At 29.2% G+C, this 26,048-nt stretch overlaps 2 protein-coding genes and 1 long non-coding RNA gene across 5 annotated transcripts in view; 1 reads left to right on the forward strand and 2 right to left on the reverse strand.

Annotated features, from left to right (window-relative positions):
• The window catches only part of LOC129920075 (uncharacterized), a 162,712-nt gene that overhangs the window by 115,126 nt on the left and 21,538 nt on the right, over window positions 1–26,048 (reverse strand). The window lies entirely within an intron of this gene.
• LOC129920072 (uncharacterized) overlaps window positions 1–26,048 on the forward strand; it is a 125,005-nt gene that overhangs the window by 40,634 nt on the left and 58,323 nt on the right. Inside the window, exon 1 of one of the 2 annotated variants that reach the window (XM_056001239.1) lies at window positions 6,246–6,261. The exons of the other annotated variant lie outside the window; for it this stretch is intronic. The gene's annotated coding sequence lies outside the window, so the exon portion shown is untranslated. Of the gene's footprint in view, window positions 1–6,245; window positions 6,262–26,048 lie in introns of those variants that run through there. 2 annotated transcript variants of the gene reach the window in all.
• Window positions 17,439–21,838, reverse strand: LOC129920073 (uncharacterized). Of its 2 annotated transcripts, XM_056001242.1 has the most exons (6): window positions 21,646–21,838; window positions 19,571–19,720; window positions 19,427–19,501; window positions 18,931–19,220; window positions 17,945–18,210; window positions 17,443–17,887 (listed from the first exon to the last, which is right to left on the reverse strand). In XM_056001242.1, the coding sequence occupies exons 1-6, from the start codon at window positions 21,836–21,838 to the stop codon at window positions 17,833–17,835; spliced, it is 1,029 nt and encodes a 342-aa protein (XP_055857217.1). In that variant the 3' UTR covers window positions 17,443–17,832. The 2 variants fall into 2 exon arrangements, with proteins under 2 accessions (XP_055857216.1, XP_055857217.1); XM_056001241.1 differs by having other exon boundaries at window positions 17,439–17,887; window positions 19,427–19,720.

The raw sequence follows: 26,048 nt of genomic DNA on the forward strand, positions 1-26,048 counted from the left end.
AAAATCCTAGTCCTAGCCCTAAAAGCCATCTTGGTTGAACTACTTAATAAAATACACCAAATTTTTATTTTGGGTTTGTAAATTAATATTATCTATCAATAAAAATAAAATAAAACAAAAAAAATATTTCTCTTAATCAAATAAAACAGTTTTTTTTTTTTTTGTTACAAAGGTTTAATTTACTTTCTTCTAAATTCATCTATTATTGAATTATAATATTGTTTGGTGATTGAATAATTTTCATAAACAAAAAAAAAAAAAAAAAAAATTGTGACGTGCTAAGTAATATCTTATCTTCACAAAAAATCAGGTATAAGCTTTATTTCAGGTATTATTTCTTTTTGCAGACCCTAATTATGATTGTATTACATTTTCAAGACCAAAATCAAATTATTCTCTCATATTTCATGTTGTTCGGTAGGCAAAAAAAAAACAGAACAATTGTTTCAAATATTACGCTTTTTTGTTAGTTTCAACTTTTGCTGTATAATAGCTACATGAATTCAGTAAGTTAATGATTATTGTTATCAAAAAAAAAAAAAAACTATTGCGTGACTTTTATTTTACGGCTATAAGTAATTTCACAAATCGTTTAGCCAAAATTCCTAAAATACACCCAAAATACATTATATTTTCTAACTGACCCACAAGTGAAAGTGAAAAAAGAAAAAAAAAACTCTTACATTGAAAGAAAGTCCAAAACACGCTACTATTAGGTAAATAAACCCCAAAAATAACACCCACTCAATCCTATAGTATAGAAAGAAAAAACCATAAATTATAGACTTTTCGACAAAATATTGTTCCATTTCAAATAATTTTGATAGAATTTTGTTTTCCTTTTTCATGTCTAGACACAATTTACACTTAAATAAAAAAAAGAAGAAAAACTTTGCCAAAAAATACATTCAAGAATCATTAAATATTACAAAAACAAAAAACCAGAAGAATTTATTATTGAAACTTTGCAAACAAATCAATTATATTTTTTCGAGCTTATGACTTTTAATAATTTCAAGTATACAAAAATTATATTCCTCAATTTCCCTGAAATGAAATGAAAAATATCCTAATTGAATATAATTTTCAAAATTCAAACAATTAATTAAACCCGCCATTCAAAATCGATTAAAAAAAAAAAGAAAAAAAATTGATAAATATTAAGCTAATTATAAAAAAAAAGTAATAAACAAAAATCAATGGGGCTATCCATTAAAATTCAAATTTATGATGAAACAGGCTCAATTTGGTTGTTTTTTGTTGTTGTTTTTTTTTATCATAAAGGCTAAGTTATTGATGTTCATGGTAAGGAACCATGAATTTGGTTTTAATATATTAATAATGAAAAATCGATGGTTAACCGTTAATTTTAAAAAGAAAAAAAAACAAACAACAACAAAAAAATCAATTAAAGAATTTAGATTGACTATGGAATGAGGTGTATATTGTAGTATAGCTTTCAGTGGGAGTTATTTAGGTTATTTAGGGCTTTTTGAGAAGGATACAATTTTATGTATGTATTATCCCTCAACGGGGATGTGCTTAGAGAGAAAAAAAAAAGGAATTCACATTTTTTTTTGAAGGTCTAGGAATAATTATTGCTAATTCATTCTTATAGGACTTTTCAAATTAAAAAAAAAATATATATATATCTAAAGATACCATGAAAATAAATGGCGACTCGGTTGAGTGATGAGGGTTTGTTTTAAAGGGGATTTTATTTTTTTTTTTTGTTTTTTGTTACCTACTAAGACCTTTTTTTGACTTTTATTGGATTCAGATAATTTTGCGCTGTGAACTTTTATTGGTATCATTGCCGTTAAGAATTAAATCTTTTGAAAAAAGGCAAAATATCAAAAGTGAATTTATGTGCGAACAAGGATTCTTATATAGATTTTCATTAATAAATTATGTGAACGATGGAAGTAAATATAACTTTTAAATGTCAAATTACAAATTAAAATAATAAAGCATGAAATTGTTTTCGGAATTAATTGAATAGATTCGGAGAATTTTTAAGCTTACATAAATATTTAAATGAGTTTGTTGAAGATAATTTAAAATCCTTGGAAATACAGTCTTTGTAATTCCAAATTTTGAATATATACAAACTTGAAATTTTTGCACTTATTGGTTTGAGTTTATGTTTCTTTGGAAGAAATCATTATAAAAAGATACTATGTACAAGATGTTGTGGGTGCTCAGTTGACTTAAAACCTTGTCTAGTGAAATCCTTATCTAAATGAAGACACATGCAGTTTTTATTCCACTAAAATTATTATTCAAACATTATTTCTAAATTTTCAGGATTACATCACTGTTTGCTGAATACAATATCAGAATTCTATAATAATCTCCACCTGAATTAATTGAATTTTTTGTAAGTAAATTATTATGTCATTCGAAAAATAAATGTTCAAAGTAAATTCGAAAAAAAAAAAATTGTTATCACAATTATGTCTATCTCTCTATTTTACAAACTTGAAAAAGCTTGTTTTTTCTCAAAAACGGCTCCAACGCTTTTTAATAATAACTCATTAAAAAAAATATTTCTTTAACCATTTTATTAATGAACGGTTCGTTAAGGACTTATAGACCAGTGCCAATAATTTTTGAAAATAAAAAAATTATTAGCATATGGGTGGTGGGAAAATTTAGGATACATGGTATATGAAAGGGGAAAAATAAATTGCCCACAAAAAAATTGGGGGAAAGGGGGTGGGTGGGCGAAAAAGTGGGGTGGGTGTCAAAAATCATGGTTTTTTACGATTTCAGTCAAAATTAGACGTCCTATCAAAAAAAGTCAAATGCAAAAGTTGTAGGTAGTATAAATGTCTACAACTTTAATTAAAAAAATTTTTTCTATAACCTCAAAAATATTGGAAAAAACGCAAAAATACGATTGTTTGATTTTTTATTTTTATCTTTTACAAAAATGGTTGGATTTTAACAAAACTTGGTTAAAAACTACTTTGTTATGTTTTCTATCTTTTAAACTATGATTTCTATAAAAAAAACTTTTTGACTAGTGAAATCGAACAGGGCAGACATAATCGAATGCCTTGTTCGATTTCACTAGTCAAAAAGTAATCAAAGTATATTTTTCTAATGGTTTTTTGTGCGCTGAGCTTGAATCTGAAGTCAGAAAAATTCTATCACATCACGTTCTTGACATATTACCATGCCAAAAATCAGAAAAATAGTGTTTGGGACGTTCAAAATTCAATATCTCAAAAACTTTGCATGTTAGAGCTATTCTAGTGCTTGATTCAAATTTAAAAGGTCAATGACCATTAGAAAAGTATAATTTGGTTTCTATGGAAAATTATTTCTCGCCAATATTATTGTCATTTACGGAAAAATCAATCTAAAAAATCGTTTTTTTTGTTTTTTAAAATTTTTCTCAATATTTTCTAAAACAAAAGTATAGTTTTTCCACACAATCTTTAAAAAACGGTTTTAAGCTAAATAATTGCATTCCAAACTTTTCAAAAATCAAAAATTTTCTTGGTAACTTTTTTGATTGAAAAATAGTCTATTTTTTTCAAATTAAATTCGTCAAAAATCCAAAAATTAATTTTTTGCTCAAAAAACATTTTTAATAGATAGAAAACATAACAAAGTAGTTTTTAACCAAGTTTTGTTAAAATCCAACCATTTTTGTAAGAGATAAAAATAAAAAATAAAAAAATCGTATTTTTGCATTTTTTTCAATATTTTTGAGGTTATAGAAAAAATTTTTTGAGTAAAAGTCGTAGACATTTATACTACTTGACTTTTTTCGATAGGACGTCTAGTTTTGACAGAAATCGTAAAAAACCATGATTTTTGACACGAACCCCACTTTTTCGACCACCCACCCTTTTTCCTACCATTTTTTTGTGGCAATTTATTTTTCCCCTTTCATATACATTTATCCTTAATTTTCCCACCACCCTTATGCTGCTAATAATTTGTTCAACTTTTGCCTTCTGAAAACCGGATACGCACTGGTCTATTAACCAATTTCTTAAGTCTTATTTTGTAGTTCCTTGCTTTATTCTTTTTAAGTCTTTTCATATTTATACAGCTTAAATATTGTTATCCATTTTCAAAAAGTCAATATATGCAATTCAAAGCAATGTATAATCTGAATTGATAAATTTTTGAAAATTCATTTCCTCACTTATATAAGACCATGAGGTATTAAACACTCTCTCATAAAGGATGTCCTCTATTAAAAATAGGCCAATTTTTTTCAAAAGTCTCCGTTTGTTATAAATGTCTTAGGGATTTCAATTTCAAGGCTACATTTTTATTTTGTACTTCTTATTCATTGCCTCAACAAAATCAAACTTCATCTTGAATTCAATAACAAAAAAAAAAAAAAAAAAAATTGTCTAGGGAGACTTTCATTTTATTCACATTTTCTAAATATTCTTTCTATGTCCTTGTATAAAAAAACTTCTATATACTCGTTCTTGAATTATTAAACGATATTCGTTTTTCATTGTTAAATTTCCTGTTTGAAAGAAAAAAAAAAAAAGAAAAACGAATAAAAAACCAAATACAAACGGAACTCAACTTGGTCGCTATTAAAATTTGAAACAAACAAATCAGAAAAAAAATAGAAAAATAAAATAGCTAAACCCCAACGGAAACCAAAAGAAAAAATCTTTCAATCTACTAATGAACCGTGTAGTCTTGCTTTGTGTTGTTTATTATTTAACCTTTTGTTTCGAAAGATTCACCCCCTTCCCATCTACCCTAACATTCATCCTCTCTAACAAAAAAATAAACAACAAAACCCAGTTTTTCTAGGTCATGTGAAGGCATAAGCTTCTATTTTTTTTTTTTATTTTTCAATTTTATTTGTCAGGAACACAATAGAATACTCTTTTTGTTGTCCTATATCCATATGTTTCATACTCATATCGTAGGCATCCACACTATGAAGAGTTAAGCACTCTGTATTGCTTGATTTTTTGCTTCATAGAAATAAAAATGGAGAAAGGTCGAAAATGTTTAAGAATTCACCTCCCTGAAAAAGAAGAGGAGCGGATTTTGAACGATAAAATATCGAATATCAATGAAATTCATAGGAGGCTCAAAAATGAGTCCGAAGGGTAAACTTGTTTCTAAGAAAATCTGTGATTTAGGATCAAAAGAACGGGAAATTAGAGGGTTGAGTCCAAAACACAGAATTCAGGTAAAACAATTTCCTCGAATCTTTCTTAACTTCTTGTTATTTCTCTGTTAACTGTTAATTTTCAATGAGAGATACATTTCCCTTTAATTGGCTGAAGGTACTGTATCTAAAAGCTAATTTCTTGCAAATTCAGATCAGCTCAAAAGTAACAAAAACCCACCAGCAACAATTTCTACAAATTTTCAGCTAAACCCTAGAACTTAGGTAATATACAAATTGCCCTTGACCCGGCACTGAACACATCCTCTGAAAGCGAAAATCCCCAAGAATATAAAAACGAAAAAATCTATATAGGTACAAAGCCTCTGTAGACACCACACCGCTATACTACAACCGGAAAAGTGAGATGTGTTTCAGGAAAATATTCGGTTAAATGCCAATATAAGATTCAGAGGTATCGCATATTTTTTGCCAGGGAAAGTGAGGCTTATAGGCAGAAAAAAAAATGTAGGTATCCTCTTTCTCCTTGATTTCACGTTTGGGGTGTTTTTTTTTTCTTCTTCTTTTTTGTATCTATTATTTATTTTTATCTTTTTTTAAGTTTGAGCCATATAATGGCAAAAAGCCACACGTGCCTTTTATTTGAAATCGATTATTTAAGAAAATTGCTTGCCATTATTTTTTGTGTGTTGTCCTAAAATTTAACACGTTTTATACATTTTGGAGTGTATATCTATTGAAGAAAAAGTAAGATGAAACGGTTTTTTTTTTTCTTAAATATTTTGAACAGTTTTTAACCTCATATTTAATTAATACCTACATTTACCCCATTTAAATCCAGAGCATTAAAAAGCATTCCGAATTGTCAGCATGGGGATCTGAATATGGTGAATAGTTAAAAATTTAAGTGCATTGCACAGAACAGGATAAAATCACAAATTTTAAATGATTGATATTTGGCTATGAAATTTAGAAAACAGTTTCTGAATAAAAAAGGAGAAAAATTATTTGTATTTTTAAAAATAATTATTAAACAAATCCTTTTAATACAAATATATTTAACACTTTTTTTTTCCTTTTTTTTCAGTAAGTGCCATAAATCTAAATGAAATTTTTGATTCAATTAACAACAGGTAATAATATTTAATGCATACAAATCTTATCGCAAAAAATAGATTTCTTGCTTTAGTGTTTAAAAATTTCTCTCCAATATATAACCGAGCTAAAATTGATTTAAAAATTAAGGAATTTGCAATTTTTTTTATCAAGTTTTAGTTTAAATAAAAAATATATACAAATACAGCAATTTTTTAAAGTTTGGATCTACCTTAATCTTAAAAATGATTAATTACGTACAAAACCCAAATTTTTGAAGTGAAAACTTCTTTAGGCCCAATTTATTCACTCTCCATTATATTTAAAGGCTCCATTAAAAATTATAAAACTCTCAAATCGCATACACATTTTAAAATTTTCCTTTTTTAATTGCGACTTAAAATTTAATGGAGTGTGAATAAATTGGGCCTTAGTATCGTAGTGATTTGAAACAAGATGAAACGAAAAAGCGACACGAAAAATCAATTGATCATAACTTTTTTGTTTTTATATATAGATGAATGAAATTTATACAGTAGATATTTAATTAAATACATTATGATTGTGCAAAATTTCAATTAATTTCATATTCAAAATTCTGAGATAACTGTGAAAAGATGTTCTTTTTCTAAACACGTTATATCTTTTGATCTAGAGCACATAACAAATCTATTTAACTTTAATACGCATGCTGATAATATTACCTTTCATTTAATATATCACACATAACGGTACGTGCTCTACAAGTTATATAATCTTTAATTGAAAAACTTGAAAAATACCTCAAAAACCTGTGAAGATTAGTTGCCGACGACACGGGTCAACAAAATTTAACTTTTTTTTGCCACAAGAACCAAAATACACTTTTATAGTATTTATAGTATAGGTGCTGAATCCGAATCTGAAGTCAGAAAAATTTTATTGACCTCCGGTTTTGAAATATTACCGTTGTAAAATGCTAAAAATCGTCATTTTGGCTGTTTTCGAGCTTCGGTTTTTATGTTGGGTAATTCATTATAAACAAATTTGTACCGGTGATTATAAAAAAAGATATTCTTCTTTTCAAAACTGTTTAAATTTTCCCGATATCTCTATAATTGCTCGAGATATCTTAAGTTTCAGTTAGTAAGCCAAAGAGAAACTAAATTTAATCTAAAGTTTAAGTCACTGGTCACAGAATTTTTGCCACAAGAACCAAAATATACTTTTCTGAAGGTTTTTGGGTTACTGAACGCGAATACGCAATCAAAAAAATTCTATTAGCCTCCGTTCTTGAAATATTACCGTTATAAAAAAAAACCGTTTTTTGCATTTTCTAACGGTAATATTTCAAGAACAAAGGCTAATAGAATTTTTCTGACTGCGGATTCGAGTTCAGCAACCAAAAAACCTTCAGAAAAGAATATTTTGGTTCTTGTGGCAAAAACAGTTTAATTTTGTTGAACTGTGTTGTTTCTGATTCAAAGACCGCTACTTAAATTTTAAATATCTCGGGCAGTAAAAGAGATATCGGAAAGATTTAAACATTTTTTGAAAGAATAAAACTAGCTCTTATAGGCACCGTTACAAATTAATTCATAATGAACTACCCCACATAAAAACATAGCCTCGAAAACAGCCAAAATGACAAAAACGGAGGCCAATAACAATTTTTTGACTTCAGATTCGATTTCAGCACATCAAAAACTACTAGAAAAGTATATTTTGGTTGTTGTGGCAAAAACCTTGTTGACCAGTGTGACCAGCCAGCAGTAGAGGAAGTACCGTAATCTCAGTTTGAAATTTCGACATGGTTGGCTTTAAAAAATTCTTACTTTTTTTCGTATACATGGTAGAAATATGATTGAAGCGTCATATAAAAGGTGAAATAATAATGATATAAAATTTATTATAGGTTGTCTTTGAAAAAATGGATTTAACGGCGTTAGAACAGAAAAGAGATTGATTGTTTTGCTTTTTTTATGAAAACTAATTGGGTTAAAAAAAAATTCTAGCTCTTTTTGTACATGTTTTATAGACATGGTCGAAATAAATATTTTGAGCTGAAGCAATAAGCTTTCAGATAAAAAAAGTGATGGAATAAAAAAAAAGTTATATTTTTTCAATTTTTTTTAAAAGATTTTTAAGGTTTCACTTTAACCATGTGTGAATTACAAACATGATTTTTTTTATTAATAGTTCCATTTTCCTTCAAGTTTTTCCGTACACTTTTATTTTCGTTATAACCAATTAAAATTGGATAAAGTTTTATTCTCATTAAACAAAATATCAAAATAAATACTTCCAAGTAAAAATAAAAAAGTAAACAAAATGATATTCAATGACAACCCCATGATGGTCTGTGGCGCATATCTCTCTCTCAAAAGAGGCTTAATTTTTTCCTTTTTTTTTTTTCTTGAATAAAATCTATAATTTCAGAAAATCAACGAAGCAAAATATCCCAGATGTTGCTTCGTGACGCAGATTGTGTATAATATAACTTTGACAACCTTCCTTTTTTTTTCAAAAAAAATTCTATAGCTACATGCCGACTATATAAATTGGTTCATCTTCTTCTTGTTATGCTTGGTTTGATGTTGAGATGATGTATCATTTTTTTTTTTATTTTTCGAGGAAATGAGAAAATTTGCTTGAGATAAATGTCACAACAAATTTTTTAAGCCTCCTACTTTGCTACTAACTATGACAATTTGATTGATTTCAAGAAATGCAAGTCATGCGTTTTTTAGCACAGTCACAGAGTGCCTATTAACACTTGTCAACAAGTCGAGTTGAGAAAGACTTGATAAAGGGAGCTATAGGCAACATAAAACTGAAGATGATTTTGGAAAGAAAAATTCAAGGAATTATGTTGCCATATGGTGGTGAGTTCATGTATTCGAAACTGGCTTGATTTTTTTGTATCTCCATTCTATCTGTCTTCATTAAAAAGTGTTCAATTTCAAGTTAAGGAATTTCAAAGTCTGTTAAGACTGTTTCTCAAAAAAGTACACTTTTCGATAGAAAACACATTTTTTTTTTTTTTTTTCATTTCCAAAAAGCTTATTTATTTAAGTTACCATGCTACCATTTTGTGTCGTGTGAAATTTCAAATCAAATTAGACTGTTTTCTGATGAATAAAGCTTTCTTCGAAATTTGCAGAAATCATTTTTAATTTAGCAAAAAGTCAATCTCTTCCAATAAATTGAAAGGATTTAAAATAGCTTTATAGTGAAATTTTTATTAGGTAGTTAATTTTTATGAATTTTTTCTTCTCTAAAAAAAAAGAGATTATATTTTTCCAGATCAACAGAGCTACCCAACAATTTAACCCATTTCTCTCTCATTCTGTTCCTCACGGAAAAATTTCATGTCCTTGGTTTGAGATTTATATAATATTAAATCTGCTGGAAAGAATCCAAACAAAATGACCAGCTTTTTTGGGTTGGTTTCTGTGGTAAAAAAAAAGTGTTGGTTTATATTCCTTTAAATATTAGAAAAAGTGTAAGAATATAAAGAATTTATTTATATAGGAACAACAATTTTATAGAAATAGGTAAGGTAGTGGGTATAGGTAAAAGCGAAAAAGCACACTTTTTATATAAATTTTCTGACAACTTAAGAGCAAATCTGTGTCAGTCTGTGGATGAAAATAAAAAATAAAAAAACAAAATTATATTTAGGCATAAATATTCTCCTTGGGACTGGAGTTTTTTTTTCGGTGTTGGACAGTTGTTTGATATATTTTTTTATTTCTTATATTTTTTATGACCATGACCGATGATAATAATAAATAAACAGAATATCAAGGATTTATCTAAGAAAAATTTCTCAAGAGATTGTTTTTTTTTTTTTCTTTGTCGTTTTTACGTTAGGACTAAAAAAAAGTTAAGAAGATTAAAAGAATTTTGAGGATTTTATTTTCGGAGATGTCCAATGTTGAGTTATGTTATTATAGAAAATGGTGCAATTAATTGTGACTTTTTGGTGCGAATAGATAATAACTTCAGTACTGGATTATAAGAACTCTCCAATTAATTTGTATAAATATTGACAAGGCTGTTATCAGGCTATTATTTCAATTTATGTTAGTTTTAAGAGAATTATACTGTAAAAATCCGTGATTTTCGATCCAATTTTTTTTTTTACCAAACACTTCTCAGTTTAACCGAAGACCCGTAATTGACTCCGGACCAGCAGAATGGAAACCAGATTATGTATGTTCCCTCTAATCTTCAATAATACTTATATAATAATTTGAAAAATGCGATGTTTTCGGAAGCGTCTTGTTTTTCTGTTGGTTACAAGTTATTTTATTTAAAGTCATCATATACGCGAATAAAAATAAAATGCACGACTGGGTCGCACGAACTTGCTCTTAGAGTAAAAGTTGCTTAAATTTTTAAGACTTTTTATATAGAAATTTGGAAAAACTTAGGTACAAAAAAAAAAAAAAATAAAATTCGTTTTTTAAAAAAATAAAATAAAATCTGAAATCAAATTGCCCTCCAAAACAAGTATGCAGTTTTGATTGATATATAAACATGCATTTTTAGAAAAAAAATTTTCAAAATCGTTAGAGCCGTTTTTTAAAAAACTAATTTTTTATAAATAATTTTTTGGAAAAAAAGTTTTAAAATAAAATTGGTATGCCATTTTGTAGAAATCACTAATCAACATCTAAAAACAAAATTTCAAAAAAATTCAATGACCCGTTTTCGAAAATTTGATTTTTCAAAAAAAAATTTTCAAAATTTTTTTAAAAATCCAAAAATTATTTTTTCGGAAATTTTATTTTTGGATTATACTAACATCATATAAATGCTTCTTTACAAAAAGTTTCGTTGAAATCGAATAAGTACTTTCGGAGATAATCGGACGGTTCTATGGCAGGTACCGTTAATAATGATTTTCAAAAATATTTTTTTTTATTAGAAGATAGACCTTGTCGTAAAACTTACATTTGAATTTTTTAAACAAAATCGTTGGAGCCGTTTTTGAGATATTTCAATTTTACTAAAATCGGTATATGACAAGTACCGTTATTTTTGGTCCAAAAAAATTAATTCCAAAAACCCCTCTGTAGAGTCGCCAAATAATGCTACATACCAAGTTTGACATCAATCGGTCCATCCGTTTAGGCTGTAGCTTCGTTTACAGACAGACAGACTGACAGACGGACAGACAGACGGACTTCCGGGACCCACTTTTTTGGCATTGTCTACCATCGTAATGTTATGGAAAATGCTATCTCAACTTTATTTTTTTGTACGAATGCATAACTTGATATATAGTACCTATATCGCAAGTAAAAAGGACACCTAAATATTAATAAAATTAAATATTAATAAATATTAGAAGATTCCCAACTTAAATCCAACCCACTTAATACAAAACGATTTCCGTTTATTTTAAACGGAATCCGCTGAAAATAAGCGAAATCCGCTAAAAATAAGCAGAATCCGCTTTCATTCTTTTTTTAATTAAAATGTTTCGACATAAAAAAGATGATTTTCCGCTTAAATTAAGTGGATTTCTTTTAAATTTGCACATTCTTAATTTAAGACGGAAGACATCTTTGCAAAAAAAACTATGCAGAAATCCGCTTTATTTAATACGAAATCCAATGGTTTGTGGTCTTTTTTCTTCATGTATGCTGTTATCTTAAGACAGAAGTTATGGACTAAAAAAGAACACCTAAATATTAGAAGATTCCCAACTTAAATCCAACCCACTTAATACAAAACGATTTCCGCTTAAAATAAGCGAAATCCGCTGAAAATAAGCGGAATCCGCTTTTATTCTTTTTTTAATTAAAATGTTTCGACATAAAAAGATGATTTTCCGCTTAAATTAAGTGGATTTTTTTTAAATTTGCAGAAAACTATGCAGAAATCCGTTTTATTTAATAGGAAATCCGCTGGTTTGTGGTCGTTTTTCTTCGTGTATGGTGTCATCTTAACAAAGAAGTTATGGACTAAAAACTTGATTTTTATTTTATACAGCAATTCGGCAAATACATCAACTAATTTTAATCCTAATATAATTTAGGGACAAAAATAAGTTCATGTTTATGATTTTTATTTCTAAAGGGCATTATAATGAGAGAACTTTGCATGGCTTATAACTAGCGGGCAATCAAAATCCTTCTAACAATATCTTATTTGTCAAATGATTATAAGTAGTTTAGAAGTTATAAGAGAATATACATGCTCGCATACATAAAAAATCGGTTAAACAGACTTTTGATCAGAAAAAAATGTTGAGTAAAAGTTAAATAAATTTTCTCAATTCAATAGAAAATTCCTTATTACTTATGCATCCTTTGCCTACGCACTTTAAAATTGCCCTCGAAAAAAATCACATTGCTTACACTTTCTCTCTAACAAAGTTCAAATATTTGGGCGCATTTGTCATTTCACATGTTCTCCTCTTAATCGGATTATTTATTCTATCTCTGGCATATCAATTTCTCTGTGAAACTTCCCTCAAACAAAATCATCCGCATCTATCATTTTCAATCCCAACGACAAATCAAAAACCATTTATCTTTTCGTTTTCGTCGTCGTCGTCGTCAGTGTGTTGTAGTCATATCGTTGTCCTAGTCATCGTCATCGTAGGTCGTCCTCGTCAACGATGCCACAGAACAAACAAACACATTCACATAAATTTTTCCTCAATGAAAACATAAACAAAAAAAAAATATGATACACAGGAACAGAAATGAAAACCAACATCACGAACAAATTTTTTTCTCATTTCATTAAAAAAACAAAAATCCCGCGCTATACACAACACAAAGTAAAGTTTTTTTTTCAAAAAATACAAAATCCAGAATTTTTATGTTTTGATATGGTAGGTATCCTATTGCTATTCTTTTTTACCTACAAAACAGATTGTGAAGCCTTGCAGTCGTCAATCAAATTTTAGATATTCCAGTGAGCGAAAAACTGGGAAATGCTAGATACAGTGTGTGCCAGTTCCTCCTGTTCACAGAATAATGATCGTAAAAAAGGAACAAAAAAAAAAAAAAATAAATAAACCCCAACGAGTCCCAGTTATTCCCCATCAACTTGCAGGAAATCACAATCACCGAGGGAATAGAAAACAATTTTCATTTCCCATGAATTGAGCTTTATAGTCTAATTTCCTCTTTCGCTCCTTCTCCCAGTGAAACTCTGTATATATCTCACTTTAGTCCCGACCAATGTTGTAGTTGTTGTTGTGTTGTTAGTGTTGCAAATATATTGCACGAAGGGACCCTGAACCGAAAAAGAACAATCAAAACTATTATGGGACTCTTGGCTGCTAGGGTATAGCTTTGATGGTTCACACACAAAACTAGAACACGTTCGGAACTAGGATGAATGCGCACAAACACAAAAAAAAAAAAGAAAAAAAAAACGGACGGGATTTAACTTTAACGCCAAATGGCCAGCATTGTCCTCCTGATGATGGGCAAGCGAACGAAAGAGATAGAAGGATTGAGAAAATATGGAAATCAGGGCACACGCTGTGAAACTACACACCACCAACACCGTTTGTGGAACTCTGTGCAATTATTTTTGTTCATAACTATCTTCACGGCTCACAACAACTATACTGACACTCCAAAGTGTCCATTTTGTACCAAAAAGAAAAAAAAAACGTGAAATGAAAAAAATGTAGGTAGGTAGAATGACTGGGTTGCATACACTTGCTCTAATGACCCTAGGCCATGACGACTCTTTTGCTCAAAGAACTGACAAATCTGTGGTACTGCTAGGCTACACTATTTGCTTAAAGCTGTTTTCAGAACAAATTGAAGTTGAACAAAGTACAATTAAAGTCGTATGAAAGACAAAGAAGTCATATATAGAGCCTTTTGTTCTGATTTTTTGAAAATTTCTGCTTCTCTAAAAATTATTTCTGACATTCTTCTTTAAGAAGGATTTTAAGTTCATATCATATAGCTCTTCAGGACATAATTCCATAAGGGAATCAGTACATTTTGTTTTTTTTTTTACAAAACTGCATGGAATTAAAAAAGATTTGAATGTGTTTAATAGATTTGTCAGATTTTGGGTATGTGTGTTCCTTCATAACTTCTAAGCTACTTCCGATAATTTAACAAATAGGGTATCGTTGCAAGGGTCTTTCTCATCCGCTAGTTATAGGCTATTAAGGAGGGGCAAAAATAAGGAAATACAATTTTTTTTTAAATTATAACTCCATAACATGCCCAGTACCGCCTTAAAATTTTAAAATGTTCAATTAATTTAAATCGGGTTGTTATGATTTCAAAAAAATAAGGCAATACAAAATTTCGCATCGCAGTATATTTCTTTTGGAAATCGGTTTATTAGAAAAAAGATTTTTTAGGGCATTTTGAATATTTTAACCAAAACTCCGGTATAACGGTTTATACAAAAAAAATTCAAAAATTTAGAGCGGAATTCAGAGTCGTCACTCAAGTAAAATTTTTTCTCAAGCACAAGTTTGAGATGAATTTTCTGAGTGTTTGCTCAAGCGTTTACTTCAAAACTTTCTCATTTGGAATTCATAAGCTAAAAGTAAAGAAACCCTTAGATTTGGCTGAAGTGGCCCAAACGCGAGAACAAATGTTCACTTGAGTAACGATTCTAAATTCCGCTCTTATCGATAATTTGCCGAGAAAATGCGATCATCGCATTTTGATTGAAAAATCGTTTTTTTTGTCGGCACTTTCAGCACATTATTAACGGCAATAGTCCAAGGTTTCAGAATTAATTTTTTAAGGACATTTACTTAAAATAATAAATTAAGAATTTTGTATCGAATTTTGTCGAGAGAAAGCGATCGTCGCACAGATTGCCTAAGAATTTTTTTTAAGAAAGTGGGCCCAATTTAACGGTGCTGGTGGTTACTCAAAATTCAGTAGCCAAATTCTATTTTTCCTATACAAGGCTTAATCAAAAATTTTTGGTACCTATACAAGAAATGAAAGGTCAATTTTTTTTTCAATAGCGATTTAATAATTTGCACTTTTTATCTTGGCGATACATTATAACAAATGTCTCAAAACTATGAATTCGGATCAACGCAATATGCTACAGATCACGTATCATCACAACAGAACTTCATCATTCTTTAGAATTTAGATCAATTAAGAAAAAAAAAAAAAACAAATCCTGTGCCCTATTGATGAACATCAAGAAGATCAAATTTAGATAGAATGAATCAGATTGCAATAAGTTCTTTATGGATACCTTGAATTCTGTTTTATTATCTGGGTCTATTCTGTATTTTTAACTGCGATTGAAATTGTTTAGCAAGAATTTCATAAACCTACCTTCGCCAGTAAAACCATGGCCTAGTCATCGTACTCGCCATCATCATCATCATCAACATTCGCACAATCACCGTTAAAGGTAGGAATATGGTATGACGTTTCGTGCTTAAATAATTCTCGTTATCCACTCTACAAATACAAACAACCTTCACATACTCACATAAATGGAAGTTTAAAAAAAAAAAAAAAAAAACATAACCAGACCAGAAAACCATTTTTTCCAACAACCGACGACGATACATATAGTACAGTTGTAGAGAGTCGAACATCATACATAACATGAATTTGAATGCAGCAGTTATTTTTTATCGTCTAAGCACGCGAGTTATTCTGCTGCTGCTCTGCTGTGTACAAGGACATACTACAGCAGCGCAGAATGACGCATATATATAAAACATAGAAGTATATTTTCACTGCAAAAGGAGGCCAAAATAGGGTTGCCAGTTTAAAGGATCAAAAAAGTTTTTTTTTTGTGTGTTAATTCTTCTTCTATGGCTTTAATTGCTATGAACTCAAAAAATAAAGTTTATTGATAGAGTTTGTGGTATTTGGCTTTTTGAAAAGTAGGTACTCAAATTTTTTTTGCAAAAATGCCTGAATGAAACTCCAAAACTGACAAATAAAATGTTGGAACTTCTGTGATTCTAAATTTACTGAATAAAAAACTAAATTATGTTTTTTTTTAGGGAATGTAGTTGTTTAAATACTCGTATTTGTTTGAATATCTAGAGTTTGTGAGATAAGGGAGAATATTTTAAGTGGCTAAAATAGTCTATTTATGGAAAAATATACGTACTGACTGAAATGTAAACCTTTTATTTTTGATCACATTCCATTTCTATTTGAATTAAAATGAAATTTATTAAAAACAAATATCTCGTTTAGTAGATATTATTATAAATTTTTTTCTGCCTAGGATAGGCACAGTTCTAAATTAATCGAATTAAAAAAATGTTAAGAGATATTCAAATATCAATGGTAAATAAAATTCTCACAATAATGAACAAATATGTTTTTCTAAAAAATAATTTCTATTCCCTTCAATTATAATCGTATAACATAACATTAGACTTTTTATGGAGATCCGATTGCTCAATTTTAATTTTTTTTTTTTAATTTGTTGTTTTGTTTAGTTTTGAATCTATAATCCATATTTTTCAAGGGTTTTCTATTGTATAATGCATACAATAGAAAACCCTTGAAAAATATGGATTACCCAAATAACATTTTGTGGTTAGAAAGCGGAAAATAAACCGGATATTTACTCTGGTTATTTAACGGATAAGTTACTAAACTCGTTAAATAAACGTATTTAAGACGTTCCAGAAACGTCTCCACAACCGAAAATGGTCAGTTATTTTTTAACTTCGTCTAAATCGGGTTTTTAAAAAACCCACTTTTTTCTACAAATACTGGGTTTTTAAAAACCTAATTTTCACGGTTATTAAATAACTGTTTATTTTTAGTCAAAGAAAAACTTGAAATAAACCATTTACGGCTATTTTATAACCGTTTACAAACCGTTATTATACAGTTTAAAAAAAACCTGTACTGAGTTGTTTGACGGTTTTTTTTATAACCGTTTTACTACGGTTATTATAAAACCTGTAATTAACGTTATTACAGGTTTTTTTGAAACCTGTAATATAACAAGTTCTTTTAAAACCTGTATTAAACGTTAATTTACGGTTTTTTTTATAACCTCTTACCTATAGGTTTTTATAAAACCTCTAATAAACGTTATTTGACGGTTTTTTTATAACCGTTTTCTTCCCGTTTTTTTTAAAACCTGTAATAAACGTTGTACAGGTTTTTATAAAACCTATAACAAACGTTATTTGACGGTTTTTTTTTATAACCGCTTACCTATAGGTTTCTATAAAACCTGTAATAAACGTTATTTAACGGTTTTTTTTATAACCGTTTTCTTCCAGTTTTTTTAAAACCTGTAATAAACGTTGTACAGGTTTTTATAAAACCTATAACAAACGTTATTTGACGGTTTTTTTTATAACCGCTTACCTATAGGTTTCTATAAAACCTGTAAATAACTTCGTACAGGTTCTTATAAAACCTGTAATAAACGTTACTTCACAGCTTTTTTATAACCGGTTATTTACAGATTTTAAAAAACCTATAAAATGTTTGCTTACCAACATGCTGCAAACCATAAGATTCTTCCCAGCTGAAAATTTAATATTTGAAATAAGAACGCTGAAATTTAAGTTTAGTGAAACATTATTTAATGAAGTAAAACTAAAACTAAAACTTAAAGTAAAAGTAAAACTAAAACTAAAAATAAAAAATAGCTTAACTTAATTATGTTGTGGATTGCCCGTCAGAGGCAGAGGAGCTGGTGTTGGAACTGGTATTTCTGTAATGAGAAAAATGTTAACTTAAATGTTGATTATAATTTTATTTTTTAACTTACGTGGACGGTTTTCCCATTCGAAATGGGGCTTGCTTCAAAAAGCCTTTAAAAAATGAAGCACCCTCAGCTTCACTATAAGTGGGGTACCTTGATCGGACCGCTTCCAATATAGTTTTATACAGGAATTTGTATTGGCTGAAACTTTTTTTGGCATTAGTCCCCAGCCAAGAATGTTCTGCCAGTAGTGGATCCGTAAAAATGCACTTGCAAATAGTGCGGATCGTTTTCATTCCGTTGGCCCCCCCATAGGAGCTCAACTTACGGACCTGAAAGAAAACAAAAATATGTTTTAAGATGTCGTTTTTTAAACTTTTTCGTAATATAAAATGCATTTATTTTCAAATATTTTTGGCCGCATTTATTATGATTTGAAATTATAAAAGAAAATGTCAATATGTATTACGGTTTATGAAAAAAATTAAAAAGAATTTCATTTTCGAAGAACTTTTTTTAATAAAAGTTTTGAAAAAAAATGTATCTTATTTTTTTTCAAAGTTCAACATCTAAACATAAAATTATTTTTTATTTATTTAATAACCCTTACTGTTGAAAGTTAAATAGCAAAAATTTAAAGTTCTTATTTACCAAAGTCTTTTAGAAAATTAATTATTTGGATGCAAAAATTCAGTTTTTATCAAAAAAAAAAACCAATTGAAATTGAAGTTATTTTTAATTGTTTTTTCAAAAGTGTGATATATATTACCTTTTCTGCTTCGGAATTCAACTGATAATATTTATTAGAAAAAGTTTGGAAAAAAGTCATTTTTAATTTTTTTAATAAATTTTTTTTTTAATTCTGAGTTTGAGGACCATTTTTTCAAAAACTCTTAATTAAATTTAGTGAATTTAAATTTAAGATAAGCTTCTGGCTTTGTAAAAATGTATTTTAAAATATTGTAGGTGTTGCCGTTGTTTTATAAATATTTTTTTTGTGTTTGAAGTCGGATTGTGAGAAAATTGCATATTTCGTATATTTTGGTACTTACCAATTTTTTTTTGAATGCTGCATTTTGATGGAGTTTTTCCTCGATTTCCTCAATTTGTTGGACAGAGGTAAGTGGGAAAATTTCATCCAGTTGCAGTTCCTCATCCACTTCCTCTGCATTCTCTTTTGCAATTTTGGACGCCAACAAATTGACCGAAACTTCGGACTTCGCCATGAATGCCTCCAGCATTCCTTGCATGGCCTGCACCTTCACCTCAGTGGAACGCTGTCTTTCCAAAATTTCGTCTATTTTGGACGACAGTTCCTTGAATTGGGTACTGGTGCTGGGGCCTATAAACAATTAAAAATAAGAGTTATAGTAATATACAAAAAAAAGTAATACGGTTAGTGAAAGAACTAATATGCTATCTCAGCTGTTACTAAGAGGGACTGGGGTTTATCCTATTCAAATAACATTGGATAAACCCCAGTCTAAGATAAGCTGGAGTTTAAAAACGACTTTGAAAATTGTACTAGTGCTAAAATACATTTTTTACCTTCAAACGTGTATAAGTCGGAAATGACATTAGTGATGGTAACATCTTCATTTGGGGGGGTGAACGAGGAAACGTCTTGAAAATGAGAAGTAAGTATGACAAAATTAGTAACTTTGTTCCCATGTTTATACATTTTAAACTTACCAGAATTAGGAATCAAAGTTGACATCAATTTGTTCATATCTGTCATGTATTCCGAAGAATTGGTGTCGATGGTCACTTCTTCCGTATTTTCTTCAGAAGAAGACAAATACTCGGCATCCTTTTCCTTCTGAACTGCTTCCTCCCAGGAACCTTAAAAGGAAATACATGTTTTGTCGTAAATATAAGTGGCATGAAAGGGATACAAGAAAATATTTGTTCAAAAGGTGAAGCGGCTTAAGACCGGCCGAACAGCTCAGATTTTGACGATTTTTTTTCAAACGTAGGCAATTAAAAATGCTTTAAAGTCTATAGATTAAAAATTGCCGATGTTACCGTATTGTTTTTTAAAATTACAATTAAATTTTTTTTGAACACAACCATTTTTTTTCTTAAATTTCATAAAACAAATGATAGCAAAAGATTCTCTAGGTTATTTAAGGAAAAAAAATATAAGGGAGTAAGGGACAATCTTCCATCGTTTAAGAGATAAATGCAATTTTCTCATAATCTGACTTTAAACACAAAAAAAATATTTTGAAAACAACGGCAACACCTACAATATTTTAAAATACATTTTTAAAAAGCCAGAAGCTCATTCTTATCTCCTAAATTTAAATCCACTAAATTTAATCAAGAGTTTTTGAAAAAAATTTCAATTTCAATGGGTTTTTTTTATAAAAACTGAATTTTTGCTTTGAAATAATTAATTTTCTCAAAGACTTTGGTAAATAAGAACTTTAAATTTTTGCTATTTAACTTTCAACAATAAGGGCTATTGACTGAAGAAAAAATGACTTTATATTTAGATGTTGAACTTTAAAAAACAAATAAGTAAAATTTTTTTTCAAAACTTCTATTAAAAAAAGTTCTTCGAAAATGAAATACTTTTTAATTTTTTTCATAAACCGTAATACATATTGACATTTTCTTTTATAATTTCAAATCGTAATAAATGTGGTCAGAAAAATTTGAAAATAAATGCATTTTATATTACGAAAAAGTTTAAAAAACGACATCTTAAAATTTCTTCAATAATTTTTTTTTTTCAAAAATCTGAGTTCAGATACCATTCTTTCAAAAGCTCTTAATTCAATTAACTTAATTTTAATTTTACAAATATGACTAAGTTTCTAGCTTTTTAAAAATGTATATTTAAATGTTGTAGGTGGCGCCTTTTCGTTCACGCGCGCTCTCGTGAACGAAGCGAAAAAGGGTTGCTGTGAGTTTTGTTATTGCACCCGCTCGCAAAAACACCTGCTGGTCGAAAATTTTTTTTTAAGGCGCCATTGTTCTTCGCGAAAAAAAGGTCGCTGTTTTATTGTTTTATCGCTGTACACTTATTGATCTTGTATCGAACACACAAGAACAACAAGTCGACCGTCGGTCGCGGGTGGCGCTTTGTTCAAGCGCGCTGTCTTGGACGACGTAAAAAAAAGGTCGCGGTTTTATTGTTTTATTGTTGTACAGTACACTTATTGATTTTGTCAACGAAGTGAAGTGAAAAAAGGTCGATGTTTTATTGTTTTATTGCTCTTGTATCGATCACACAAGATCAACATGTCGATTGTAGTCGTGGGCGCCGCGCCGTGACGCCTTTTCGTTCACGCACGCTGTCGTGAACGAAGAGAAAAAGGGTTGCTGTGAGTTTTGCTATTGCACCCGCTCGCAAAAACACCTGCTAGTCGTGTTTTAAGGCGCCATTGTTCTTCGCGAAATTTGCGATATTGTTTTGCAAATTGGCTGATGCTGAATTGCACTCGATGACAATGTAATGTGTTTATATAAGAAAGACCGGTCTAAAAAACTTTAATTTCTGTAATAAATCTCATTGTGTAGAATATTATGAAGCGTTATTCAAATATAAAAATATTGAAAGGCCATAACCGCGATTACTTTAAGTATATGAAAGGGGACCTAAAGTGTATCAAAATTAACGTAACTAAGCTGTCAAAAATAGGCCCCCAGGATAAACTGCTTTAAGTTTAGATACGAATAAAATTTTACTTGGAGAAAAGTGGTCTAAGTGAACTTAATAAAAATAAAATAAAAAAGATGTAGTTAAACTTGTATCTTACCGATGTCATCAAATATTAATTTGCATGCTATGCTTTGCCAATCATCCGATGCTGTGATGCAATTTTTCCGACCGCAAATGGAATCTTTCTTGGACTTTGGCCATAATAGCTTCGTTCCATCGATGACCCAATTTTTGGGAACTGCCGTCACGAACTTCCCTTCATCTTCGAGCGTCTCCACAACACAATACATTTTGATTAACAATGTACTAATGGAAAAAAAACAGATTCAGTGTTTGGTAAAGTTATTTTGAAAAATTTAGAGGAAATATTTTCTATGTTATAAAAATTAGGCAAATTTTCTTCTTCATTTGATTTATAAACGCTTAAAAATTTAGAATAGAACGGTTTTTCGTAAAAATTTTGTTTTTGTTTTAAGCTTGAACCATAGATAACTGGGATGCCATGTCGATATGTTGCAAACTCCATTCTAACAATTTCTTCTGAGTTTGTTAAGAAGTAACTATCTGCAAGTGACGACTTCAAAACAAAATGTTGAAGCTGAATTGCTCTATAGATTCCAACACAGTGTTTAATTTTGCATATTTTATTCCTATCTTTCATATAAAGCATAGGAGTTTTGTTTTCATCTACATCAATTAGATCTACATTCTCAAAATCTTCGATAATCCTATTTGCAATTTGTTCCAGGGGTCTGTTTCCAGATCTTATTCGACGTTTTAAATATTGTAAACGATTTTCATATTTGAAAGCACTTATATTATCTAAAGGTCCATGGTATTTAACATCATCTACGACATGATATAAATTGTGAACGTTATAACTTATGTTTTCAGCTCCATAGATACTAGAAAAGTTATATATGAATGATTTGAACAGACTCTGTGCGACATCAACAAAAACTTGTTTATTTTTACTCAAACATATTGAAACAGCACAGTGTAGTTCCATAAAATTGGCATATACTTCTTCATGAGTTTCATTTTGCAAAACAACCGGACCTAAGTACAACAAAAACATACGAAATTCAGTGGCCTTCCAAAAGCTTATCACATCAAGTCCACGAGGTGTTCTATTGAAGTCGCATGGAACATATTTTCGTAGTGATACTAAGGTCTTAGAGATTCTCTCAATGTTTTTTGCCGAGAATTTTGTTTTAAGGGTTCTATTCTTAATCCATGTAACCAACAATTTTTTCATGACACCTAAGCACAACAAGTGCATGTAATCTAGAGGAAAATTCATAATAATATCTATTGGAAGTTTTTCTAATGGAGATGGTTGCGTATGATGATCTTCGTGTATCCCAGCCCGGAAAGAATCATTCGTGCGAAGTGATTTTGATAGGTTTGGAAAACACATTTGGTGAGATTTGTAATTATAATCCCCTTCTACATTACATCTTTCACAAGCAAAATAACCATTATGCCCTTTGATTCCTTTTAAATAAGAACGAGCGGGGGCGTCACAGATGAAATTCCTGATTTTAAAACTTATTTTTTTGGAACCAATGTTCAAATCATCAATGTTAACAGCCTCCTCAAGAAATAATCGCAGAAATTCATTAACACTTGAAGGTTTTGCCATTCCGTAGTAAACACCTATTACTAGCGGCGGCACACGAAAACCATCTGGTGAACACAAAATAGGCCAAAATTGGCCCTTTGAACTTTTGCTAACAGGAATCCCATCAATATTAAAGTCCAAGAATATTACTGTTTGACATGTCTGAACACTTTCAAAAACCTTAGTAAGAGCGCGAACCAAACCGAAATGCCAGTATCTACCAGGTGGAACTTCGATAAAAATTTTCTCAAGGGAAACGCGAGTTTGTAATAATGTTCGAGGGTCTAATGGCAAATAAGGATGAGAATTATGCAAAATGTTAAGCAAATCACGCAAGCAAATATTCGATATGTTATGCTGAATAGCCCATAATACTAAGTTTTTTTTTAAATTTTCTGGAATAGCTTCAAAATTAGTTGAGACAGCGACACAATTGTTTCCAGAATTTTCACTGTCACTTTCATGTTCAGAAATAATATTCGATAGGTGTTGCAACTCTTCAAATTTCGTGTTAGAAAAACCTTGTTCACAATTAGCACTTATTTCATTTTCCGAAAGGTGTTGCTGCACTTCAAATAACCTCTTGCTAAGAAAAACTTGTTCAAGATTTTTAATTCTTTCTTTTTCACGCATTTCTAATATTATTTTTTTAACTTTTCTTTTAAAAGTAGTTCTACTACAAATTTTATTTTTAATGATAGAATACATTTTTATTATAGTGATTTTATCAACAGTCAAGCTTGGAATAATAACGCGGAATGAGAAAGACAAATGAAAAGACGCGCTAAGTTATCTGTATGCCTACTCTCAAGTTATTTTTCAAACTCAGAAGTTATTTTCTAAACTCAGAAGATATTTTTCAAACTCAGAAGTTATTTTCTAAACTCAGAAGATATTTTTCAAACTCAGAAGTTATTTTCTAAACTCAGAAGATATTTTTCAAACTCAGAAGTTATTTTCCAAACTCAAAAGATATTTTTCAAACTCAGAAGTTATTTTCCAAACTCAGAAGATATTTTTCAAACTCAGAAGTTATTTTTTATACTCTGAAGTTATTTATTAAACAATATTTAATATTTAACCCTTCGCTCCCGGAAAAAAATACAAATATCTTGAAAAAAAGTTTTGATATTTTCTAACAACACACTAAAATGAAAAAAATAATGATTGTACTAGTAATAACATTGTATAAGGAATGTTTTGAGCTGAGAGTACAAAAGGAAAAGTCCATTTTGTAGTAAAAAAAACTAACAAAGTAATTAATAGGTGGTATCATGCTGAAACCACTAGGAAGCAAAGGGTTAAAATAAATTATAAACAAATAACAATATTTAAAATAAATTATAAACAAATAACTTACCTCTTAATAATTTTTCACAGACAGATATTTTTTTTTATTTAATTTATATTTTTTCACAAAAACTTTCTCGCACAATAACTTGCTACCACCAGCCACAAAAGAATACTGAGAGATCTGAGAAAAATGAGAGACAAAAATATGATGGGCGACGCGCGACGCTCGAGTATGGTGAATGTGTATGTGTGGAGAGTTGTTGGTTAGTTGAAATTGGGTTGGAACTTAGTTGAAAAATTGCCAGGGTTGTTAAAAGGTAAATAACGAGTTGATTAAAAACTTATACGTACTTATAGTAGTTATTTAAAATCTTACTTTAAGCTTAGGATTTATAATGGATTAATTTTAAACCAATAAACAACTTTCATTGTAAAAAGTCAGTAATTTAAAATCTCGTTTCAAACTTAAGGTCAAATTTGGTTAATTTCTAGTCTATAAATAGCTTTTTGCGTAAAAAAGGAGTTATTTAAATACTTACTTGAAACTTGTAATGAAAATTTGGTTATTTTTTAGCCCATAAAAGACAAAAATAAAGAAGTTAATTAGAAACTCACCTTGAACTTAAGATTTATAATGGGTTAATTTTAAACCAATAAACAACTTTAATGGTAAAAAGTCAGTAATTTAAAATCTCGTTTCAAACTTAAGGTCAAATTTGGTTAATTTCTAGTCTATAAATAGCTTTTTGTGTAAAAAAGGAGTTATTTAAATACTTACTTGAAACTTGTAATGAAAATTTGGTTATTTTTTAGCCCATAAAAGACAAAAATAAAGAAGTTAATTAGAAACTCACCTTAAACTTAGGTTCTATAATGGGTTAATTTTAAACCAATAAACAACTTCCATCTTAAAGTGAGTAATTTAAAAACTCGTTTCAAACTATAGATAAAATTTGGTTAATTTATAACCTATAAATAACTTTTTGGGTAAAAAAAGAGTTATTAAAATACTTACTTAAAACTTTGGGATCAGATTTGGTTAAATTCTAACTTAAAAAAAAACTTTTTGTGCGAAAAAAAAAGTTATTAAAATACTTACTTCAAACTTGGAGCCAAAATTTGGTTATTTTTTAACCCTTAAAACACAAAACTAGAAGTTATTTAAAAACTTATTTATGACTTTGTGTCAAAAACGAGTTATTTAAATACTTTTCCGAAACTTTTGAAGAAATTTGGTTATTTTAAAACCAACTTCAAACTGAGGTTATAATTTAACCAAAAAAATTGGGTTGAAAAAATAACAAGAATGTAACCTGGGTTTAATAAAAGTAAATAAATAGCCAAAATATTTCCTTAGTTTAAAAATGGAATTTTTTAAACTAATTTATGACTAAAAAGTTTATTTTACGTATAATTTTAACCCAAAACAAACCTTCGAAAATACTGGGTTTTTTTTCTAACCTAAAATTAACCACAGACTTTTAACAACCCGTTTATAGCCGCTTTTTGACCGCGGTTATTTGCAGTTATTTTATAACTTTGGTTATTTTGTAACCGAGGTTTGAAATTGTTACTTGGGTATA

The sequence above is a fragment of the Episyrphus balteatus genome, chromosome 4, assembly GCF_945859705.1.
Source record: "Episyrphus balteatus chromosome 4, idEpiBalt1.1, whole genome shotgun sequence".
Lineage (NCBI taxonomy): Eukaryota > Metazoa > Arthropoda > Insecta > Diptera > Syrphidae > Episyrphus > Episyrphus balteatus.

Bases quoted from the DNA above. Each gene is read 5' to 3' on its own strand.
- LOC129920073 (XM_056001241.1), bottom strand. From the start codon at position 21,838: ATGTATTGTGTTGTGGAGACGCTCGAAGATGAAGGGAAGTTCGTGACG. The intron at 19,721-21,645 runs GTAAGATACAAG...TTTCCTTTTAAG, and splicing joins ATTAATATTTGATGACATCG to GTTCCTGGGAGGAAGCAGTT. The intron at 17,888-17,944 runs GTAAGTTAAAAA...TTCTCATTACAG, and splicing joins CGAATGGGAAAACCGTCCAC to AAATACCAGTTCCAACACCA.